Source organism: Choloepus didactylus, chromosome 2 (genome assembly GCF_015220235.1).
Source record: "Choloepus didactylus isolate mChoDid1 chromosome 2, mChoDid1.pri, whole genome shotgun sequence".
Taxonomy (NCBI): domain Eukaryota; kingdom Metazoa; phylum Chordata; class Mammalia; order Pilosa; family Megalonychidae; genus Choloepus; species Choloepus didactylus.
Genome location: NC_051308.1, coordinates 125,606,252 through 125,629,623, shown reverse-complemented (window position 1 = coordinate 125,629,623; position 23,372 = coordinate 125,606,252). Strand labels below are relative to the sequence as shown.

Sequence of the window (23,372 nt, the reverse complement as noted above, 5' to 3'; positions counted from 1 at the left end):
AGTGAAGGTGGTTTTGTGGACTGTTCCCTTACCACTGACTCACTGAAACATATGGAATAGGAAGAAGGAGGATGAGAAAGCAGGAGTTGGCGAACTTTTGATTCCTGGATGGAAACATTCCCAAGACATGGAACTGCAGATACACCTACAATCACTTACTGGAAGTAAAAATTACTAGAAATGGTAGATCCATGTGCTGGTTTGAATCTATTATGTACCCCACAAAAGCCAGGTTCTTTTAATCCAATTTTGTGGGGACAGACCTACTGTGGGTGGGATCTTTTGATTAGGTTGTTTCCATGAAGATGTGACCCAACCAATTGTGGGTGGGACCTTCTGATTCGATTATTTCCATGGAGATGTCACCCTGCCCATACAAGCTGGGTCTTAATTAATTTACTGGTATCCTCTATGAGAGGATAAAAGGTAGAGACATTTTGAAGACAGCTCAGAGATGCTTAGAGAGAAAACACCCAGGAACATTTGGGAGATGGCTGCTGAAACGAGAACCCGGAGAGAAGCTAAGAGATGAAATCCAGAGTTTGCCCTGGAGAAGCTAAGAGAGGACCCCAGATGCTTAGAGAGAAATGCCCGAGTAGAAACAAGCAAGGACACATAGGAGCTGAGAGAGCGAAGCTAAAGACAGAAGCCCAGAGACATTTTGGAGAGAGCAACGGAAACCAGAAGCTAACCCCGGGAGAAGCCCAGCAGACTCCGGCTATGTGTCTTCCCACACGACAAAGAAACCCCAGATGCCATGAGCCTTTCTTCAGAGAAGGTATTATCCTATTGATGCCTTAACTGGGACATTTTTATGGCCTTAGAACTATAAATTTGTGAATTAATAAACCCCCACTGTAAAAGCCAATCTATTTCTGGTATTTTGCATTCAAGCAGCTTTAGAAAACAGGAACAACCCAACTCCTAAGGTCTGCAAACTAGTAAGAAACAAACTAAATATGCAATCCCTTAATTATTGTTATCCGTAATGGCTAAAAATGAAAGTAAAAGAGAGTATTGGGTAGATCCTGACACTGGGCCAATCTTTCTGGCTGGTCTAAGTGATGGCCGCTAGCCTCAGGGCCATTACCAATGGGAAAAATCATGCTGGGATAACTAACAGCACATTCTATGATCTCTGGTCACTAGGAAGGCAGTTCAGGTGGAGGAAAGGCAAAACCAAGAAACTAGTGAAACCAGGAGGTATAGTGTAAGAAATTGTCTCCTTTTGTGGATCAGTATTGTCAACTTCCTGAAGAACTTTTACTAAAAATGGATTGTGAGAGTGACTAACTTAGGGATAGTATCTTTGATTTGAATGCTGCAAAATGAAAGAGCATTATCTGTGTTGATGATGGACACACAGCTCACTATTGAACAATCACAGGTTAATACATATGCCCCAGGCACAAAGCAAGTTATTTCCAGGGGAAGAGCTGGCCTGATGAACTGGATAAAAGTTACTAAAAAGTCTGTTTACCCTGAGAAGGGAAACTGTCCTTCCCCTGTAAGCGCCCAGTGGAACTCCTCAGATGAAGCAGCTGATATGCTGGGTACATGAGCCATGCTAAATTGGCTTTATGATGCTCAGAAGATTCATCCCATGAATATGCCCCTTAGCCTAGTCATGGTAAATACTGTGATTAAGGGGGGCCCTTTTGCACTGGCATCCCGCGTAATCTTACTGCCACAAAACAGAGCAACTGTCCAAGAAGCCTTACTGAATTTCTTGTCTTAGCTTTGCCTTATGGGTCTTAGAGATGCTAAGAAAATTAGAGTGATTCACATGAAAATGGGAAAAAAGCAAAGGAAAAGGTCAAGAGATTGTCCTGACAGGGCAGTGGTTATTAACCAATGAGATGAATAAAGCAGACACTAATGGAGTTGAAACAAAGTTCTAAATGCAGCATTATTAGAACTTAAGTGAACCAATGGGAGCCCATGCGGATCTGACAACATTAAATGACCCTAAACGACTCTGCTCTATTTATTCCAGTAAATTTTTAAAGCCTAACAGCAGTGATGACAATAAGAAACCTGACCTCAAATCACCTGGGGCTATGGTCCAGTATATTAAGCAAGATGAAGATTGATGGAGGGGCCAGGGTCTTCTGGCTAGACACTCAGCTGCAGACCCAAGAATATTACACATGTGTGGATAAAATGGCTAGGAGGTAGAGAATAGGCTTTTCTGGGAATCCTTGACACTGACAATGCATTATGATTCCAAAACTTGTTGGCAAAATCCTAACAGAAGGTACACTCAGATTGAAAAAAATATGGGAATGAAAGAGTTTATGGGATTAAGCAAGGTAAAAGTTTACATGAAAATTGGAATGTCTGCACAGGCTCTGTGGAATGGTTGTCTCTCCTTTGCCTGAATGTAATATTCAGATGGATATTATGCCCAGATGGGGAATAATTCCTCCACCTAGTATTGTAAAACAAAAGATCTATAAGTTCAGTCTTGACTGTACATGCTAAATGGGAACCACTAGACATGCCTGAGCCCACAGAGGTTGTTTATTTGAAAAAGTATAGGATACCTGAGGACTAAAATAGATTAACACCTTAATTGATGACGTGTTAAAAGCTAGAGCGCTTTTACCAACAAATTCTCTTTACAATAGCCCTATATGGCCTGTGAAAAAAGCAGCTGGCTCGTGGAGACTAACCAGTAGACGATCAAGGCTTAAATAAAGCAGTGTCACCCACAGCATCAGCAGTCCCTGATATGGTTTCAACAGTTTAAAAAATACAGCAGGCTCTATGCCTTTAGGCCCTTATGATCCAAACTCAGAAATGATTTTGGAAGTGTCTACAACATGTACACAGACTGAAGCTTATGGTAAAAGCCTGTGAATGCTCCAGCAATAATCACTGGGATTTTGGACCAGAAAATTTCTGGATGTCATGGTATGATACACCCCATTTAAGAGAAAATTACTAGCTTGCTATTCAGCATTAAATGATATTGCCTATAACTGATGGACATAAAATAAAAAAACCCAACTATCAATAATGTCTTGGGTGATGTCAGACAAATACTCTAATAAAAAAAGGCAGTGTCCAGAAGAGCACCATAATAAAACAGAAATGTTTTATGTGGGCCCAAATACCAGGGAAAACGCAAAAAGGTACTCGTATTCACAAGCAGGTAGCCAGCCTTTCCTTCCCGAGGGCCGACTCTGGAACTAGCGAGGAGCTGCTAGTTCCTATGATCATATGTGGGCAGTCCCCTATGAACAGCTCTCCACTGATCAGCAAAAAGCTGTTTTGTTTACACAAGGCAGTTCCAAGGTGAATGGAGAGCTTACTGTTTGGACAGCCACCAACCTGTTTTAAGAAAGTAAAACAAATCAGTTCAGCAGGCTGAACTGTGTGCTGTTTCCTTCCCCTGTGGGTTTTTACCATACTCTGTGACTGGTGTCAAAACTGTGGAGTGTTTCCTAACCTCAGACAGGGAATAAAGAGAAAAACACTGGTGAGACTCAATTATGGATGCTATACCAAACACTTAAACTTTGCCTATGGGGAACCACTGAAGAGTGTTAGGAAAAGCAACTAGACTGTAGCAAAATAATCCTGGCAGCAATGTGAAGAGAATTAATTTGAAATAGTAAGACTTAAAGCAGGGATACCAGTTGTAAATTTATTCTAAAATGAGAACTTAGGGTTTTCAGTCCAATGACATGGATTCTGCAACGGTGCACCCAGGAAAAATATAACAAAAATGTGAACTAAAAAGAAGGGAGGGAACATTCAAGAGACAATCATAGTATAAAGGTGGCGAAGAGAAGAGAAGGACATTGGTTAAACATTGGTAGTGAAGGGAAATTAAAGCTCTTCATTCATAGAAAAAGTATACAATCTTCCTTTTCTTTTTGCCTATTACAATCAATGAAAAAAGCTAAAAGAGACCTAAGTGCCCAGAAATCTGACTGCAGTTGTGAGCAAGTCAATTTAAATATATTACTGAAATTATAAGAAGACAATCAAAGGTAACATTTAGCCCTGAGGTAAAGGAATCCGAAAGATTAGACACTTCAAGTAAAACATCAGGTAAATTGCAGGTAAACTAATACAATTCTAAGCAAATTCAGGGGGGAAAAGAAGAGTTTAAAGCAGCATTTCTAAACAAATGCTCTATCGAGTGAGAGGTAACTTGAAAAAGAATAAAAGCATTATCTTTGTGTAGTCAACTTAAGATATTCCATATACTATAATCTATACTCTCTATTCTATATGGAAGACAATGAGCACATGGGTTAAGAAGAGATCTGGAATCCGACTGTGTTCAAATCTGAGCTCTACCACTTAATGTGAGACCATATATAGATTACTAAAACTTTGTGAGTAGGCGCCTTCACCTATAAAACAGTGCTGATGATAGCACATACACTTTATGGGAATTAAATGAACTTAAATCATTTAGAAAAGTGCCTGGCACAGAGTAAGAATGCAATAAACATTAGCTATTAGGGTTATTACACTCCCTCTTAAGAGAATTCTAATTCTTCTTTGAGTTACCTCTCACTCGATAGAACATTTGTTTAGAACTGCTGCTTTAAACTTTTTTTATCCCCCTGAATTTGCTCTAAGAAATCAGACAGTTAATAAGCCCATTAAAGTGTGGTTAACCCAATTTTTCCTAGCTTTTTTTTGAAAGGAGATTCATAAACACGGATCCATCAAAACTGTCCTAAGAAAAACACTTTAGAAAATGCTGGACTTTGGGTAGGGAGGCCATCTTTTTAATTGTAATAAATAGATGCCATGGAAACTGGGGAAATTTACTGGAGAATTTTGTTATGTATCTGATTAAATTCTCAGTACAGTTTCAGAACAGTTTTGATGTCAGAGACTCATGATAAGTAAATACTACTGAATTCTAAAGGGTTGAAATACAAAGCTCCATATTAAAGAGTTAATAACTATGCTTCTGAGATATTTATAATTCCCCAGTTGGTCTGCAAATTGTGTATCTAACATATAATCAGTGTATTTATTTTTTATGTTAAAATGGGTATCAGTTAGGTATACAACGTGGGAATATTACCTTTTCAGGTTTCAGGCCTATAACTTAACATAATACACTTGGAAAAAGCTTATTTGAACAAAAGACATAACAAACAGTGAAATAGTACAATGTCATTCTTGGAAACCCAAACCCATAAATGATACATTTTTAAGAACTATTTGTAAGACAGATGATATAAAGTGAAAAACAATAAATTATTTATATTAATATATCTTGCTTTAAGAAGTATAAATATATAAAATTTAGATGTACAATGCTAGCAAACAAAAATATGGAATGAATATTTGCTTTAAGGAAGGATAATTAATTTTACAAGAGCTTTTTATTATATTCCTCGATAAGCAATGTTTACTTCTATACCTATGTTCTTTGTGTTCCAATAGCTGGCAGTCTCTACATGTGAGTCTATCACATGTTTCACAGAAAAGTTTCAACTGTTCTTGTTTGTGTACAGGGCAGAAAACAGGGCGTTGACCAGATGCTCCAACGGACTCTGCAACAAAATAAAACAAATATTTAAAATAGATATACATTTACATCTAATTTTATCAACTGTCATTGATTTTGGTATCCAAAGTTTATAAAGAATAAGTAGAAAATAAGGGTAAAACACAGTGGTGAATAGTAATAATTAAAATTGCTTCTGTCTTACCTGAGACATCTTCTTTCTTCCTGATCAGGTGATCTTTAGTGAATTTTACTCTTTGATGTGCTTCTATACATGTCTTACACAGCCACTCTCCACATTCTACACAAAAGCCAACTGCACTTGCATTGTCTTCACAACTAGTACATACCTAAAAGAGGAGACATATACTTATCGACATTAAATTTACACAATAAAGATCCACAAAATTAAAAGAAGTGAAAACTGTATAACTTGTTCTCAAATACACTAGCTAATTCATGGTAACTAGAATAAAATTACTTTCTTATCCATGCTAAAAAGTCATTTATTTACCTTTAATGAAATCCTTTTCCTTCCAGATCAAAGATTCGGGTGGGTTAAAATTCTAAGGCTCAAAACAAAAAGTCCATGCAAGATTTGAATTTTTAAGCAATGACTATTAGACTCATTTAACCAAGTTTCAGGTTGTAGAATAAATTTATCCTTTTCTAAAAGGCTGTTTTCAATTATATAGCAGAACTATCCTAAATTATGTAAATATTCAAACATGTTTTTATTATACCTTGTGCTTTGGTACCAACATAAGAGTAGAATTAAGGATAGGAATAAAAATGAAGAAGCATACCTGTTCTGACTTCTCATCAGAACTGCTGGGAGCTTCAGATGTGTCTTTCACAAAATAATTATCCACAAGGTCTATCTGTCTGCATTCCTGGCGGCATACTGGGCACCGTATTACACCAACTACAACACAAAATGACAACATTAAGAAATATTCTTCAGGAAAAACAAAGAAACTTATGCATGATGTCCACATGGAAATCCTTCATGTCACAGACAAGACCAAAGAAATGAACACCAATAGCTGAATAATGCAACCCACTGAATTAGTCCACTGGGGAAAAATGATAACCCTGTAGGATGGAGGAAAAAACACAAATGTGTGTACTACCCAATCCCAAAAGTGGTTGGCTGAATAATGGTCCTCAAAGATATCCTGTCCTAATCCCTGGAACCTGTGAACGTTACATTCTGTGGCAAAAAGGACTCTGCAGAAGTGATTAAACCAAGGATCTTGAGATGGGAAGATTATCCTGGATTATCTAGTGGGTCCTAAATGTAATCACAGATGACATAGGAGGCAGGAAGGCAGAGGGCAATTACAGAAGAGGAGAAGCAGAGATGAGAGTGATACCTTTCGAAGACAGAGGAAGGTTCCACAACCCAAGAAACCCAGACAGCCACGAGAAGCTGAAAAAGGCAAGGAAATGAATTCTCAAGTGAGAGCCTCCAGAAGGAATCAATCCTGCTGACACCTGAACATAAACCCAGTGAAACTAATTTCAGGCTTCTAGCCTATAGACCTGTAAGAAAATAAATGTGTGATTTTTAAGCCACCAAGTGTGTGACTATTTGTTATAGCAGCAACAGGAAACTAGTACATAATACATCACTTATAAATTCTGACTTGATTCAAAGCTATCTGAATTCATGCGATTATGAGAAAGATCCTCTGTACCTGTGGTGGTTTCAAGCTGTATGTACCCAGAAAAACACCATGCAGGGCAAAAACCCCAGTGTTTTAGGAATTGGTCATTTGAGAGCATCAGGCAGAGAATCCCCAGCCCCAACCCGGCTTTTGTTCAGTAACATTTTGAGATAGAAATGCAGTAACACCAAGTGTTTCCTTTTGTGAAACACCACAAGCTTATTCTAAGATTTTCATAAATCTCTAGATTCAAGGTGGCAAACTCATGTTAAAATTTTTGACAACACAAATTCATCTTTCCCTTTTCCAAAGAGCCACTAAAACAATAAATAAATTTAAAAGATAACATAATATCCAAGAACATGAACATGGGGTAAGAAGCAAGGCACACAAATTACTATTTAAGCAATTTCAAGAAATTTAGATGGAACAGGTTAACTGAACACTGCAGAAGAAACCCAGCCCAGAGAACTCAAGGAGGGGAGGGAGACATGTGAGAAAGAATCTTACGTGCTTTAGAGATTTCCAAAGAAGTTTAGAATTCAGAAACTTCAGGAATGAAAGAAGTCCTAATGAAATACAGGGTAATAAATGAAAGTCTGTAGATAACAACCAACCCCACTCCTATGACGAAGCCGTCAGATTACCCAACAACTGGGGTATCTCACCCCCAATATAAAATTAGAGAGTGAGAGATTTCTAAGGATCTTCTTTTCTATTTGCTCCCATACTTATTAATAATAAATACATTTATAAGTATTTACAAATAAAATAATTATATATAAATGCATGCTTTGAAATGGGAACCAATTTACTATTACCAAGTGAGTTCATGAGTATGTCTTTGTAAAAATGGTAGGAAAACCTCACTGACACCATTACTGGTCCGTCCTCCAACTCCTCCCTGGCTAGGTGCGGTCTGGGCCTATGCTCCCAGTACATGTCCCTGGTCCAAGAGCCAAAAGGAGCAGCGTAATCTTTATGCACATACTAGGGTGCATGTATGTTTATCCCAATCTGTTGAGTGGTAGCCTGAAGGAATGAAACAGGACACTCATCGCATGCTCATCCTCTCACAACATGCCCAGCAGACAGAAACAGACAGCAGAGGAGATAACATATTGTAAAAAAAGCAACCAAGGTGCACCTGCCTGGGTCAAAGAACTACCAGCTTTAAAGCATAAAATACAGGATCTGGGACTGGGAGGAACAATAATTTTGGGGGGGAAAGGGGAACAGTAATGCATCTTTTTAATGGGAGAATTCCTAAGACCATGCATGCATTCCCAGGACAACATACATGCACAAAAAGGACCAGGAATATCATAGGCTTTCACCTTGGGCTGTAACTCCAACCGATTGCTGTGAAGGAAAGCACTTGCAGAAACCAACCTGCAAACACTGGAAAGGTGTTTTTTTTCCTCTTATCTTAAATCCAAGTGTTCAAACAAATCTCAGTTATAATACTAGCTGTATAAAGCTTTAAGGAGCAGACAGCTCAGTAACTAAATTTCAAAGATAAACTAAAATACTAAAATGTACAGTGTGACATGGAACAACTTATTTCCTATTAGTAAAGAATATACCCACTGTCATAAAATATTCCATCTCGATTCTAATGGCAGCACTGTTAATAAAATTAACCCCAACGGTGTCCAGGACTGGGTATTTCATTCAGAGCCCAAGCAAATTTTACTGAGGTTTAAAGCCTAGGAATCTTATATTATCATTCTTCACAGCCCCTTTACCTTTCTTAAAACTAAATTGACCCATTTGACCTTGGTTAGAGTAGCCATCATCACTTCTCACCTGTTTTATTCCCATAGCCTCCTAACTGGTCTACCTGCTTGCCCCTCCACCCCCACTCTCACCCCTTAGAAACTTCTAATTCAAGAGTTACAAAGAGAGCCAAAGACATGTTTTTTGTTTGTCTTTTGCCCTGCACAGTGTTGGTCCCATTTAAAAAAAAAAAAAAAAAGAATGTGCAACAAAAGATTACAAGGCTGCAGAGCTCTAACTTCCATCTTTACCGGCCCACCACTGCTATGGAATGGTAACTCCTGAAAATCAAGCAAGCCTGCATTCGCCTTCTCCTGAGGAGGCCCACAATGGACTTTTACTGTGCTTCCCCAAGGCTGTGTATATAGCCTGACCATCTCCTACAGTCTCATGGCAAAGGACTTGGCTAAGTGGAAAAGTACCCCAAGTATAACTATTTCACTAACCAGTAACTCTCTTTAAAGTGCAATGTTTCCCCACACCACAAACGCCAAAGCAACTAATGGCTTTCTTGGGATTCTTGGGGTATTGGTGACCTTTGTTCCTCACTTAGCTTAAATGTTAAAACCTTTATATGTCTTGATCAGGAAAGTCTATGCCTGGAATTGGAACACCTCCCAATAGGTTGTTTAAAAAGGCAAAAAGGGCAATAGCACAGGCACAATCACTGGGGGGTGGGTGGGACGGGGGGATGGGTGGTGTTGGGGGGGGCCAGGGGGGAGTAGATCTAGACCTGCCTTGTAAATTGGATGTAGCCAGCACTAATATTGGCTTTGGGTGGGGTCTGTGACAGAGGCAACATTCTAAATGAATGTCCTTTGGCTTTGGTCACCATTATGGAAAGGGGAAGAACTGAGAAACGATCCCCTAAGAAAGCAATTTTGTGCTGCATATAATACCTTATTGCAAGTGGGGGGACTGACACAAAGATACCCAGTCACCTTAAAAACAGTCATTTCTATTCAGGGGTGGATTACTGACACAGCTTCTAAGCCATGCTCTGGCAGTGCCCAGCTGAGCACACTGGCCAGGTGGAGCGCATACTGCTACAACACAGCATTTTCAATACCAGCCCTCTGAATGCAGAAATGCACGAGATTCTCGAACCACTGCCCTATATAGAGGATTCAACAGCTAAAGTTGCTGCACCTGAGGTAGCTGTTGAAAAAATGAGAATTGTGGAAAGATACCTGGAATGCCCACCAACAACAAAAGGTAACTGTTGCTAGCAGCTAGTGGACATCACTAAAGGGTGACCTTTGTGCTCTTTGCATTGACCAACACCAGATGGGACACATGGACTACATCGGTCCCGTTCTGTTCTCAATGTATGCTCTTACCACCGTGGACATGGCTGCAGGACTTCTGTTAGCTTTCCTGGTGGGGAAAGTGAACCAGCGGGCCACCATCACCTGTTTGGAAAGGGTGTGCACTCTGTATGGCATGCCTACACAAAGACACAGTGATCTGGGGGCACTTTCACTGAAAAATGACCCAAATATGGGCTACAGACTATAAAATCTCTACAACAAAAGGTTTTATCAGGCCCCTAACCCACCTCAACTCCACACCTAGCCCCAGCTCATACTGAAATGCTAACTGCCAGACCAATGCAAGCAATGAGAATCCAAGTTAAAATGCCAGCCACTTTGCATCCTAAGGGGAGAAATAGTAATAATTTATTGCTATCTGTGCCTGAAACCATACAAAACAGGGAAAACAGGAAAAACAAAGTCAACTGGCCTTGCTTGGTACTGGCCTATGCAGTAGGTTAGGAATCCTAAATCCCTGGAGAATAGGAATTACACAAAATAGTGTAGTAAGACCTAAATGCCTGTTAAAATCCTGATCACCAATCCAGGGCCTCCTGTTTCCATGGGAACCTTATGCATAACTATGTGGACCCTTCCTATGCCTAGATTAAAACTCTCAAGATTTGCTGAGGGAGAATCTCTGGTATTTAAAACCTCCCCATAATGTTCCTCTGCCTGGTGCCTTGTAATCAACCAATGGAACCTTAGCGTGTTTATTGTTAAATCAGCAGAAATTACCCCTTATTGTTCCCCATATACATCTTTCTTTTCGCCTAGCAAATATATTCCTGCAGTGGGCCTCAGCAGTAACTCATGCCCACAATTGAACCCAATGTTGGCTTTGCATGGACTTGTCACCTTTAGGTGCTACCGGCCTTCCTTGAACTGTGACCCCTGCAAATTGGACTGCATGGAATACCCTGCTGGCCTGGCAGAATTCAGCAATTATCAGTATACCACCTGTCTAAATGGTTTAATTCCCTCTCTTGGACATGGCGACATCTCTTTGTGAAATTGTTATCTCAGGGTGGGGGTGGAGGGGTTTAGTGTTCTGTTATCTACAGATGCAATGTCTGTCCTATGGTCAATGTAGTCTGCTATGTGGGGGGTGGACTGTGAGGACCCAACGCCCAGGCCCCCTCCCCTCCATACTGATTTCATGTATCTGCCTACTTGACCAGGACAGACATAAAAAGTCATCAGACCTCCCCAGGGGAAGAAAAAATGTATTGTTGTGCTCACTTCGACAGCACATATACTAAAATTGGAACAATACAGAGAAGATTAGCAGGGCCCCTGGGCAAGGATGACATGCCAAGTTGTGAAGCGTCCCATATAATAAAAAAATAAAAATGTATTGTTAACAAAGCATTGAAACTCCCCTCTCCAATCACTGTTCATAACAAATCTCCACACCCATGTGTCACAATACCCTGCCCAAACTGTTCTCACACCCTCCTTGTCCTAACTCTTATAAACTACCCCCGGCACCCCCTACTTTTGCAAAATGATAACTTCCATCTTTCCTGGCCCACCACCACTGTGGAACCATAACTCCCGTAAGTCAGTCCTACTAAACTCATGTCTAACTCTAGAGGGAGAGAAAAAAACAAAAACAAAAAAAAAAAAACAAGAAATGATGGCCCATGCAAATGAGAGAAAAAGAGCCTTAAAAACCATCAACAGAGAAGACCAAGCTTTGGACATAACCTTAGACATTTTAAAAATTGTCATAAATATTCTCAACTAAAGGAAAACATGGACAAAGAACTAAAGGAAATAAGGAAAACAAGAGGTGGAAAGAAAAAGAATTTCAATAAAGAAATAGGTATCATGTAAAAGAACCAAAGAGAAATACTTGAACTGAAGATCACTGTCACTGAAATAAAAAATCACCTAAAAGGATTCAAGAGCAGGTTGGAGCTGGCAGAAGAATCAGTGAACTTGAAGATGAGACCACTGAAATTATGCAATCTGAGAAGCAGAAAGAAAAATGAAATAATGAAAAGTGAACAGGGCCTGAGAGTCCTGTGGGACATGATCAAACATAACATACACATTATGGGAATCCCAGAAGAAAGAAAGGGGCAGAAAGAATATTCAAAGAAATAATGGATGAAAACTTCTGGAATTTAACAAAAGACATTAATATACACATTCAAGAAGCTCAACACACTCCAAACAGTATAAACTCAAAGAGATCTACTGACACACATGATAATATCAAATGCCAAAAACAGAGAGAATATTAAAAGCCACAAAAGAGATGCAATGCGTCATTTACAAAGAAGCATCAAAAAATCTGCATCACTGGGCAGATTTTTCATCTGAAACCACTGAGGCAAATGTAGACAATGGGATGACTTATTTAAAGTACTGAAAGAAACAAGGTCCTGAACATATGGCAACATGGGTGAACCTTGAAGATATAATGCTGAGCGAAAGAAGTCAGACACAAAAGGTGAGATATTGTATGTTACCCCTACTGTGAATTCCCTGAACAACATAAAATCAATGTCTTACAATGTAGACTATTGGAGACTTAGTGATAGACAGAAGTTAGTGAAGGGGCAATGATAACCTAATATGCTCAGATATGTTAATGAGGGTGAATTTAAAGGTAAGGGAATTGATGCGGTGATGATTGTTCATTAATGGGATTATAAGTATCAGAGCTGCACTGAAAGCGAACATGACTGAAAGGGATTGTTTAAAGGCATGTATCCCACACATCAGCATTACAGATATAAATAAGTGCTTGCATGATATACTTCTAAGGTATGACACTGGTACAAAGAGTTAACAACAGAGGAGAACCTAAGATGGCAGATAGGTGAGACAGGGCAAAAAAACACCTCCATGAAAAATACTAGATAAAAACCAGGAAGTGACCCAGAATACCACTTCCAGTGATGCACCAGCCGGATAAGGTCTGCTAAATCCACAGGGGCCATGTACACGGTGAAACCGGGAGTCTGCATTCTGAAACGAGTGAGTAAGCTGGCTGAAAGTCCCGCAGCCACACTGTGGTGTGGGGAAACTGCGGGTTGGCGTTTGAAGACAGACTAGTTTCTAAAAACAAACAAAAACAAAAACCCGGGAGGGATGCAAGATATGGCAGTGAGAACCACACAGTGAAGCACTCCAGGAGTGGGCTGCAGCCAATGCGTCGGTGTCTGGCATGGAGGATAGTCCTCCCCACACTGCTGCTGATTGTCCCGGGGCCAGAGGGACAGAGGGGAGAGCCAAAAGGAGAAAGAAGCCGCACCCCTTGCAGCCAGCTTCCTGGCGTGCTGGTGACAGCCCTGCCCGGGGCCGTACCCACAGCCCAGAGCCATGCCAGGAAACCCAGTCTGACGGGGGAGTTGTATCCCACAGCACCCTGCACATGCCACAATATCGGCCGTGGACAGTGGCCTTGGGTGCAACCACAGCTAGTTGTCCCGGGGCTGGGAAGGCGGAGCTGTGCGGAAGAGGGGGGGTTGAGATGCCCCATTCAGCCATTTTTGCATCAGGCTGGGAGAGCCCCTGCATGACCTGGTGGCCTGGGGCTTCCCTTGAGGGAAGGCACGCACTTATGACATAGCATAGCCTTCCCTCAGCTGAGGTCCTGGAAGATCACAGCTATCAAGCAAAGCAAATGCCAAGAGGCCAAAAACTACAGAAAATCTTAAAGCATTTGCTAAAACCAGACGATACTGAGAACCCAATCCCAAACACTCAAATCAAACAATTAGAGGAGACACAGTACTTGGCACAATTAATCAAAGGGCTACAGTCAAAGAATGGGAGCATGGCACAGGATACAAAGGACATGAAGAAGAACATGGCACAGGATATAAAGGACATAAAGAAGACCCTAGAAGAGCATAAAGAAGAAATTGCACGAGGTAAATAAAAAATAGAAGATCTTATGGAAATAAAAGAAACTGTTGGCCCAAATTACAAAGACTCTGAACTCATAACACAAGATTAGAGGAAGTTGAACAACAACTCAGCATCCTAGAAGGCCACAGAACAGAAAATGAAAGAACAAAAGAAAGAATGGGGAAAAAAATCAAAAAAATCAAAATGGAGCTGAGGGATATGATAGAATAAATAAAACGTCCAATTTAAGACCTCATTCGTGTCCCGCAGAAGGGGAAGAGAGGGGTAAAGGTCTAGAAAGAGTATTCAAAGAAATTGTTGGGGGAAAACTTCCCAAACCTTCTACACAATATAATACACAAAGCATAAAATGCACAGTGAACTCCAAATAGAATAAATCCAAATAAACCCACTCTCAAATACTGAAGAGAAGGAGCAAGCTCTGAAAACAGCAAGAGAAAAGAAATTCACCAAATACAAAGGAAACAACATAAGACTAAGTAGTGACTATTCAGTGGCCACCACGGAGGCGAGAAGGCAGTGGCATGACATACTTAAAATTCTCAGAGAGTAAAAATTTCCAACCAAGAATACTTTATCCAGCAAAACTCTCCTTCAAAATTGAGGTAGAGCTTAAATTCCTCACAGACAAACAACTGCTGAGAGATTTTGCCAATAAAAGACCTGCCCTACTTCAGATACTAAAGAGAGCCCTACCCACAGAGAAACAAAGAAAGGAGAGAGAGATACAGAGAATTTTAACAGACATATATAGAACCTTGCATTCCAAATCACCAGGACACACATTTTTCTCTAGTAATCACGGATCTTTCTCCAGAATAGACCATATGCTGGGACATAAATCAAGCCTCAGTAAATTAAAAAAAAAAAAAAAAAAATTGAATATATTCAAAGCACATTCTCTGACCACAATGGAATACAAACAGAAGTCAATAATTTTTTATTTTTAACTCCACTATTTACTTCCTACAGGATATAAAATACATAAACTCTAATGACAAATCAGTGGTTTTGGACTCAATGTAAAATATGTAATATTTGACAAGAACTATACAAAGGCAGGGGAATGGAGGAGCATAGGACACATAGTTTACGGGTCCTATTGAAGTTCAGTTGGTATCAAAGAAAATCAAGATTGTTATGGATTTTAAGAAAGTTAATTTAAGCCCCACAGTAAACACAAAGAAATATCAGAGAATATGACCATAGAGATGAAAATAGAGTATGGTTATGAGAAGTGGAGGAAGGGGGCACTGGGGAGTTAGAAATGAGTGTAGGGTTGATGTTTGTAAGTGAAGGGAAATTTCTAGATAATGGATGGTGGGAAGGTGAAAGCATTACAACATTCTAAATTGTGATTAATCCCACTAATGGAATGCTTGGGTGGGGGTGGAATGGGAAGATTTAGGCTGTATCTATGTTTCCACAATTGAAAAAAAAAAAAAAAAAAGACAGTCTAGAAAGATGACAAAAGAATGCCAAGGATAATCCTGGATGGGATCTGAGGACGGAGGACAGGAGGCTCAAAGGGACACAGTTGGGACATAATGGGAAAAAAAAAAAGGAAATATAGAATGTAAGTTTTGTATCAATGTTGAATTTCTTGAACTTTTTTGCTGCACTTAACGGGATTGCATAAAAGAATGTTCTTGTTCGTGGGAATTGTATATGTGAATTATAGTGTTTGTTCAAGGATATGTGCAGCTTGCTCTCATATGTTCAGAAGACAGAGCAATAGATGATGGATGATAGATAGGGAGGGAGGGAGGGAAAGAAAGAAGATGGCGGTGTTGTGTTGGTGTGACAGCATGTTAAAGTTGATGGATCGGGATATTGGGGGAGGGGGGTCAGGGTATGCTGTGTATGGGGTTTGCATTGTTTTTGCAACTGTTCCCATAACTTTGAATTTATTTCAAAATTAAAAAAAAAAAAGTTAACAACAGTGGTATATGAAAAAAATCTACCTATTATGAACTATGGACTATAATTAATAAGAATACCTTACTAGTACCACATAAATACTAGAGAAAAATAATTAAGGGCTGAAAAGAGCTATGGGGAATTTTGGGTCATGAGAATTGTTTAAAATGAAGAGCGAAAAGGATTATACAAGTAAGTTATGATAATGTGAGATACTAATCAATTATCGTGGACAGAACATATGCTATGTGAAATTAGGAGCCCCCTACTTTATAAGTAAAGCCTTGGATCTTAAAGCTTACTCTTGTGAAACTTATGGCTATAAAGGGGATGCTAAGCCCACTTATAATTATGCCTAGGAGTCAACTCCAGAGAACCTCTTTTGTAGCTCAAATGTGGCTTTTCTCTCTTTAAGTCTAATTCTGCAAATAAATTCATCACCCTTCCCTCAACGTGGGACAGGAACCCCCAGGTGAATGAGTCTCCCTGGCAATGTGGAACACAGATTCTGGAAATGAGCCTGATTCTGGCATCGACGGGTTGAGAATGCCTTTTTGACCAAAATGGAGAAAAGAAAGACAACAAAATAAGGTTTCAGTGGCTAAGAGATTTCAAATAAATTTGAGAGGTTGTCACAGAGGTTACTCCTAAGCAAGCTTCAGCTAGATATGCCAAATGGCCACCATATGATAAGCTCAAGTCAACAGTAATCCCCAGTACCTTAAAGAATACCTTGGTCCCTATCTGAGACTCTATAAAAGTTTCAATTACTAAGTTTGTTTCTCAGAAACTTAAATCCTCAGAGAGATCCTATACCAGCTAAGTCCCAAAACCCAGAGGCAACAGCTTCTTCAAGAACATCAACCAAGATGTGACCCCTTTTCCCATAATGCCAAAACTTCTTTTCAATGTGAACAATTAGGGTGGTCACTGCCTAGACATCCCTGAAAATCGGGAAAGTGATTAAATGAGAGGAAGGGGTAGCAACAGACAAGATAAAATTTAACAAAGGATTACGAACACTGAATCTCTATATAATTTTCTTTTTCTTACTTGCTAGGGTATTAGAATAGCTAGAAAGAAAGAACTGAAATGGTGGAACAGTAACCCATAACATTCTTTGAGATTTGCTATATAGCTACTTGTGAAATTGTAATTTGAAAGTTATCACCTTTCTGTATGTACGCTATATTTCACAATAAGGAAATAACTGAAACTGTGGAACTGTAACCCATAATATTCTTTGAAATTTCCTATATAACTACTTGTTAAATCATACTTTGAAAGTTATCTTTTTGCATATATGTAATATTTCACAATAAGGAAATAACTGAGACTGTGGAACTGTAACCCATAACATTCTTTGAAATTTGCTAACTACTCGTTAAATTACACTTGGAAAGTTATCATTTTTATGTATATATGTTATTATATTCTACAATTAAAAAAAAAAAAGAAAAAAGTGCTGAAAGAAAAACAGACCAAAGTCACATAAAAAAAATACAGATCTCCAGTTTAAGATAATGACATGGGTAAATGTCAGTACGACTGTATTTTTGGTTTGTAACTCAACTTTTTACCTCTTACAGGACCTAAAAGGCAAATTACATAGAGTAATGCTAAAAAATATAAGTTTTAGGACACACAATACAAAAAGATGTAATTACTGAGAACAATGACATAAAGGTGGGGGGGGTGGAGAAGTACAGGAACATAATTTGTATATAATAAAGGTGGTATCAAATCAAACAAAATTGCTATAAATTCAGGATGTTAAATTCAAGCCCCATGGTAATCACAAAGAAAATATCTGAAAAAATACACATAGAAAGAAATGAGGAGGGATTTTAAAGGGTTGACTACAAAAGAGCAACTAAATTTTTTTTAAAGCGGTGGGGGGGCAGTAACAGAAGAATTGTAGAACAAAAAAGGGTATAAAGCTTTTAAAAATAAGAGAGCAAAATGGTAGGAGTCTTACATTATCAGTAGTTACCATAAATGTAAATTAATTAAACTCCAGTCAAAAGGCAGAAGATGCCAGAAAGAATAACAAAGGATGACTCATTTAAGAGACTCACATTAAATTCAAAGACACAAAAGTTGAAAGTGAAAGGATGGTAAAAAACATTCCAGGTAACAGTAACCAAAAGAGAGTGGGGATGGATATACTAACATTAAAGTAGACTCTAAATCAGAAACTGTTAAACGGGACCGAAAAAAACACTATATACTGAGAAAAAAGTCAATTCATTAAGAGGGTATAATAATTATAAACATATGATACAGGTAACAAAAGTCCCAAAATATAGGAAGCAATCATTGACAGACTCGAATGTTGAAAAAAACTATATTAATAGAATACTTCAATTCACCACTTTAAATAACAGATAGAACAAGAAGGAAGCTCAATTAAAAAAAAAAGGTTTGAAAAACCTAAAAACCAACTAGATATATACATGTCATCCAATAATGCAGAATAGACATTCTTCTCAAGTTCACACAAATCAATCTCTAGCACAGACCATTTATTAGGTCACAAAACAATTTTCAATATATTTTAAAAGACTGAAATTATATAAGTATATTCTCCATACACAATGGAATGAAGCAAGAAATCATTAACAAAGGGATAACTGAAATAAAAATGTGGAAATCAAACAATGAAATACATCTGTGCCGGTATGAATGTACTGTGTCCCCCAAATGCCATTATCTTTGTGGTCTTGTGTGGGGCAGACCCTTGGGTGCTGGTTGGATTTGCTTGGAGTGTGCCCCACCCAGCTGTCGGTGATAATTTTGATGAGATGTTCCCATGGAGGCCTGGCCACACCCATTCGGGGTGGGCCTTGATCGGTGGAGCTATATAAATGAGCTGACTCAAAGAGGAAAGAGAGTGCAGCTGGGAGTGATGTTTTGAAGAGGAGCAAGCTTGCTAGAGAGGAACGTCCTGGGAGAAAGCCGTTTTGAGGGCAGAGCTTTGGAGCAGATGCCAGCTGCCTTCCTAGCTAACAGAGGTTTTCCGGAGGCCATTGGCCATCCTCCGGTGAGGGTACCCGATTGCTGATGTGTTACCTTGGATGCTTTGTGGCCTTAAGACTGTAATTGTGTAGTGAAATAAACCCCCGTTTTATAAAAGCCTATCCATCTCTGGTGTTTTGCATTCTGCAGCATTAGCAAACTAGGACAACATCCAAACAACCAATGCGTCAATGAAGAAATCACAGGGGAAATTAGGAAATATCTTGGGAAGAATGAAAAGGAAAACACCACACACCAAAATTTATGGGATATGTTGAAGGCACTGCTCAGAGAAAAATGTATAGCTGTAAATCCTTTAATGAAGAAGAAAGGTCTCAAAACCTAACCTCACACTTGAAGGAACTAGAAAAAGAAGAGCAAAAACTAAACCCAAAGTAAGAAGGAAAAAGAATAGAGCCAATATAAATGATACAGAGAACAGAATAACAATAGAATCAATGAAACCAAAAAGCAAATTGACAACTTTAGCTAGACTGACAAAAGAGGATGTAAATGATCAAAAACAAACAACAAACAAAAAAAAAAAAAGAGACATTAGATAATAATTAGATAATCTAGAAGAAATGGAAAAATTCCTAGAAACACACAAATTACTGAAACTGACTCAAGAAAGAAAACCTATCTCAAGAGACCAGTAACAAGTAAATGGATTGAATAAGTAACAGAAAACCTTACAACAACAAAAAGCCCAGGATCAGATGGCTTCACTGGGAGATTTTACAAGATTCAAAAAGAATTAATAACCAATTCTTCTTAAACTCTTTCAAAAACTGAAGAGGAAACACTACCTAACTCATTCTTTGAGGGCAGCAGCATCCTAATAAAGTACAAATAAAGGTATCACAAGAAAACGATCTTTTCAATTGATGCAGAAAAGTCATTTGACAAAATCCAGTACCTCTTCTTGACAAAAATACTCAGAAACCTAGGAATAGAAGGAATCTTCCTCAACATTATAAAGGGCATAAATGAATAATCCACACTGAGCATTATATTTGACAGTGAAAGACTGAAAGTTTCCCCTCGAAGAGCAGGAACAAACTGAGGATAACCCACTTACACCACAGCTCTTCGGCATTTACTGGAAGTTGCAGCCAGAGCACATCAGGAAGAAAAGAAATAAAAGTCATCCAAATTAGAAAGTAGGAAGTGAAACCTTCCCTATTCACAGATAACATGATCCTGTATAGAGAAAATTCTGAAGAATTTACAAGAAAGCTACTTGAAATAATAAATAAATTCAGTCAAGTGGTGGAGGTTTTTAGCTTCCTTGGTTGCTCACCAAATACCATGCTATTTATTTGCTCATGGTTTTGAAGCTAAAAGAAAGTCTAAATCAAGGCATCATCAAAGCAATGATTTCCTCATGAAGACTGATACTCTGGGACTGGCTGCTGGCAATCCTTGGTCCTTGGTTCCTCGGACTCAAGGCACATGGCAGCCTCTCCATTCTCTTCCAGATTCCGGTGAATTTTAGTTTTTTGCTTCCCATGGCTTTCTCTCTGTGTCTGAATTTTATTCTGCTCATAAAGGACTCAAGTAATAAGATTAAGAACCATCCTGGGCCTCACCATAACTAAAGTAACCTCATGGAAAGGTCCTACTTACAGTGAGTTCACACCCAAAGGAATGGATTAAGTGTAAGAACATGTTTCTCTGGGGTATACACAGCTCCAAAACATCACACAGGGTACAAGATAAACATATAAAAGGTCAACACACAAAATGTTTCTATAACTGAACAGGAACAGTCTGAAAAGGAAATCAAGAAAACAATTCCATTTAGTTTTATTATAAAACTAAAAGAATAAAATATCTAGAAATAAACTTAATCAAGGATATAAAGAACTTGTATGTAGAAAACTAAAAGTGATTGTTGAAAGAAATTAAGACATAAACAAATGGACAGATATCCTATGCTCATAGATTGGAAAACCTAGTATCACTGAGATGTCAATACTACCTAATGCAATTTCCAGATTCAATACACTCCGAAATCATAATTCCAACAGCCTTCTTTGCAGAAATGGAAAAGCTAATCATCAAATTCATAGAAGGGCAACAGCACTGGATAGCCAAAGTCATGTTGAAAAAAAACAAAATCGGAGGACTCACTTCCTGATTTCAGAACTTAATACAAACCTACAGTTATCAAAACTCTGTGTTACTGACATAAAGGACTGACACACAAACCTAGGGAACAGAAATCTGAGCTCAGAAATAAACCCACACATCAATGGCCAACTGATTTTTGACTAGGGTGCCAAGAACACTCAGTGGGGAAAGAATAGTCTCTTCAACAAATGGTACTGGGAAAACTGATATCCACATGAAAAAAATGAAAGTGGACTCCTACCTCACACAACATACAAAAATTAACTCAAAATGGATTAACAACCTAAATGTCAAAGCTAAAACTATAAAAAACTTAGAAGAAAACACATGGGAATATCTCCAGGACTTCGTGCTAGGCAATGGATTCTTAAGATTTTCTTTACACCAAAAACAAAAGCAACTAAAGAAGAAATGGATAAACTGGACTGCATAAAACTTAAAAAATTTTTCTGCATCAAAGGACACTATCAAGAAAATGAAAAGCAATCTATGGAATGTGGGAAAATATCTGGAAGCCAAGTATCTAATATGGGTTTAATACCTAGAAAATAAAAAGAAACCCTACAACAACAAAAAGACAACTCAATTTAAAAACGGTCAAAGGACTTGAATGGACATCTCTCCAAAGATATACAAATAGACAAGAAGTACATGAAAAGATGCTCAATGTTATTAGCCATTAGGGAAATGCAAAGCACAATGATGAGATATGACCTCATACCCACAGAATACCTGTTATTTAAAAAACAGAAAATAACAAGTGATCATGAGGATATGGAGAAATAGAAGTCCTCGTACAGTGTTGGTAGGAATATAAAATGGTACAGCCACTTATAATTATGCCTAGGAATCACCCCTAGAGAACCTCTTTTGTTGCTCAGATGTGGCCTTTCTCTAAGTCCAACTCTGCAAATAAATTTATCGCCCTCCCCTCTGTGTGGAACACAATTCCCAGGTGAGTGAGTCTTCCTGGCGACATGGGACACGGATTCCAGGAATGAGCCTGGCCGTAGCATCAAGGTTGAGAATTTCTTGACAAAAGGGGGAAAAGAAAGGTAACAAAACAAGGTTTCACTTGCTAAGATATTTCAAATAGAGTAGAGAGACTATCCTGGAAGTTACTCTTACACAAGCTTCAGCTAGATATGCCAAATAACCACAGTAGGACAAGCTCAAATCAACAGTAGTCCCGAAAACCCTAAAGATACCTGGGTCCCTATCTGAGACTCTACAAAAGTTTCAATTACTAAGTTTATTTTTCAGAAACTCAAATCCTCCAGTGTTCCTATGCCAGGTAAGTCCCCAAATCCAGAGGCAACAGGTTCTTCAAGAACATCAACCAAATACGTCCCCCTTTCCCATAATGTCGACATCTCTTTTCAATATGAACAAGTTAGGTTGGCACTGCCTAGACATCCCTGAAGACCAAGAAAGTGATTAAACGAGAAGAAGGGGTAGCAACAGACAAGATAGGATTTAACAAAGGTTATGACCACTGTCTTTTTTAAATTTTTTTTAATTTTTAATATTTTTTAGTTCCTCGGGTATTAGAATAGCTAGAAGGAAATAACTGAAATGGTGGAACTGTAACCCATAACATTCTTTGAAATTTGCTATAAAGCAAATTGTTAAATTGTACTTTGAGAGTTATCACCTTTCTGTATGTAGGTTGAATACATATTAAATTTCACAATAAGAAAATAACTGAAATTGTGGAACTGAAAACAATAACATTCCTTGAAATTCACTCTCAACTACTTGTTAAATCGTACTTTGAATGTTATCACTTTTCTGTATATATGTTAAATTCCACAATAAAAAAATGTTAAAAAAAAAAAAAAAATGGTACAGCCACTCTGGGAAACCAGTTTGGTGGTTTCTCAAAAAGTTAAATATAGAAATACCATCTGACCTGGCAATTCCATTTCTAGCTATAAACCCAAAAAAAACTGAAAGCATAGACTTGAACAGATATTTGTATACCAATGTTCATAGCAGTAGTATTCTCAGTAGTCAAAAGGTGGAAGCAACCCAAGTTTCCAACAACAGATGACTGGATAAACAAAATGTAGTATATACATACAACAGAATTTTCCTGAGCAATAAAAAGAAATTAAGTTCTGATACATGCTGCAACATGAATGAACTTTGAAAACATCA

At 38.5% G+C, this 23,372-nt stretch overlaps 1 protein-coding gene and 1 non-coding gene across 6 annotated transcripts in view; one reads left to right on the top strand and one right to left on the bottom strand.

Annotated features, from left to right (window-relative positions):
- Positions 1-23,372, bottom strand: part of LOC119526838 (E3 ubiquitin-protein ligase TRIM33) — a 142,580-nt gene that overhangs the window by 64,873 nt on the left and 54,335 nt on the right. For all 5 annotated transcript variants that reach the window (XM_037826307.1, XM_037826309.1, XM_037826308.1 and 2 more), the window contains exons 2-4: positions 6,295-6,413; positions 5,694-5,838; positions 5,402-5,534 (exon numbers count right to left, since the gene is read on the bottom strand). In XM_037826307.1, the coding sequence (XP_037682235.1) occupies positions 5,402-5,534; positions 5,694-5,838; positions 6,295-6,413 (397 nt within the window). The remainder of the gene's footprint in view (positions 1-5,401; positions 5,535-5,693; positions 5,839-6,294; positions 6,414-23,372) is intronic.
- Positions 11,485-11,591, top strand: LOC119528246. Its single transcript, XR_005215566.1, has one exon. It is a non-coding gene; the product is annotated as a U6 spliceosomal RNA (small nuclear RNA).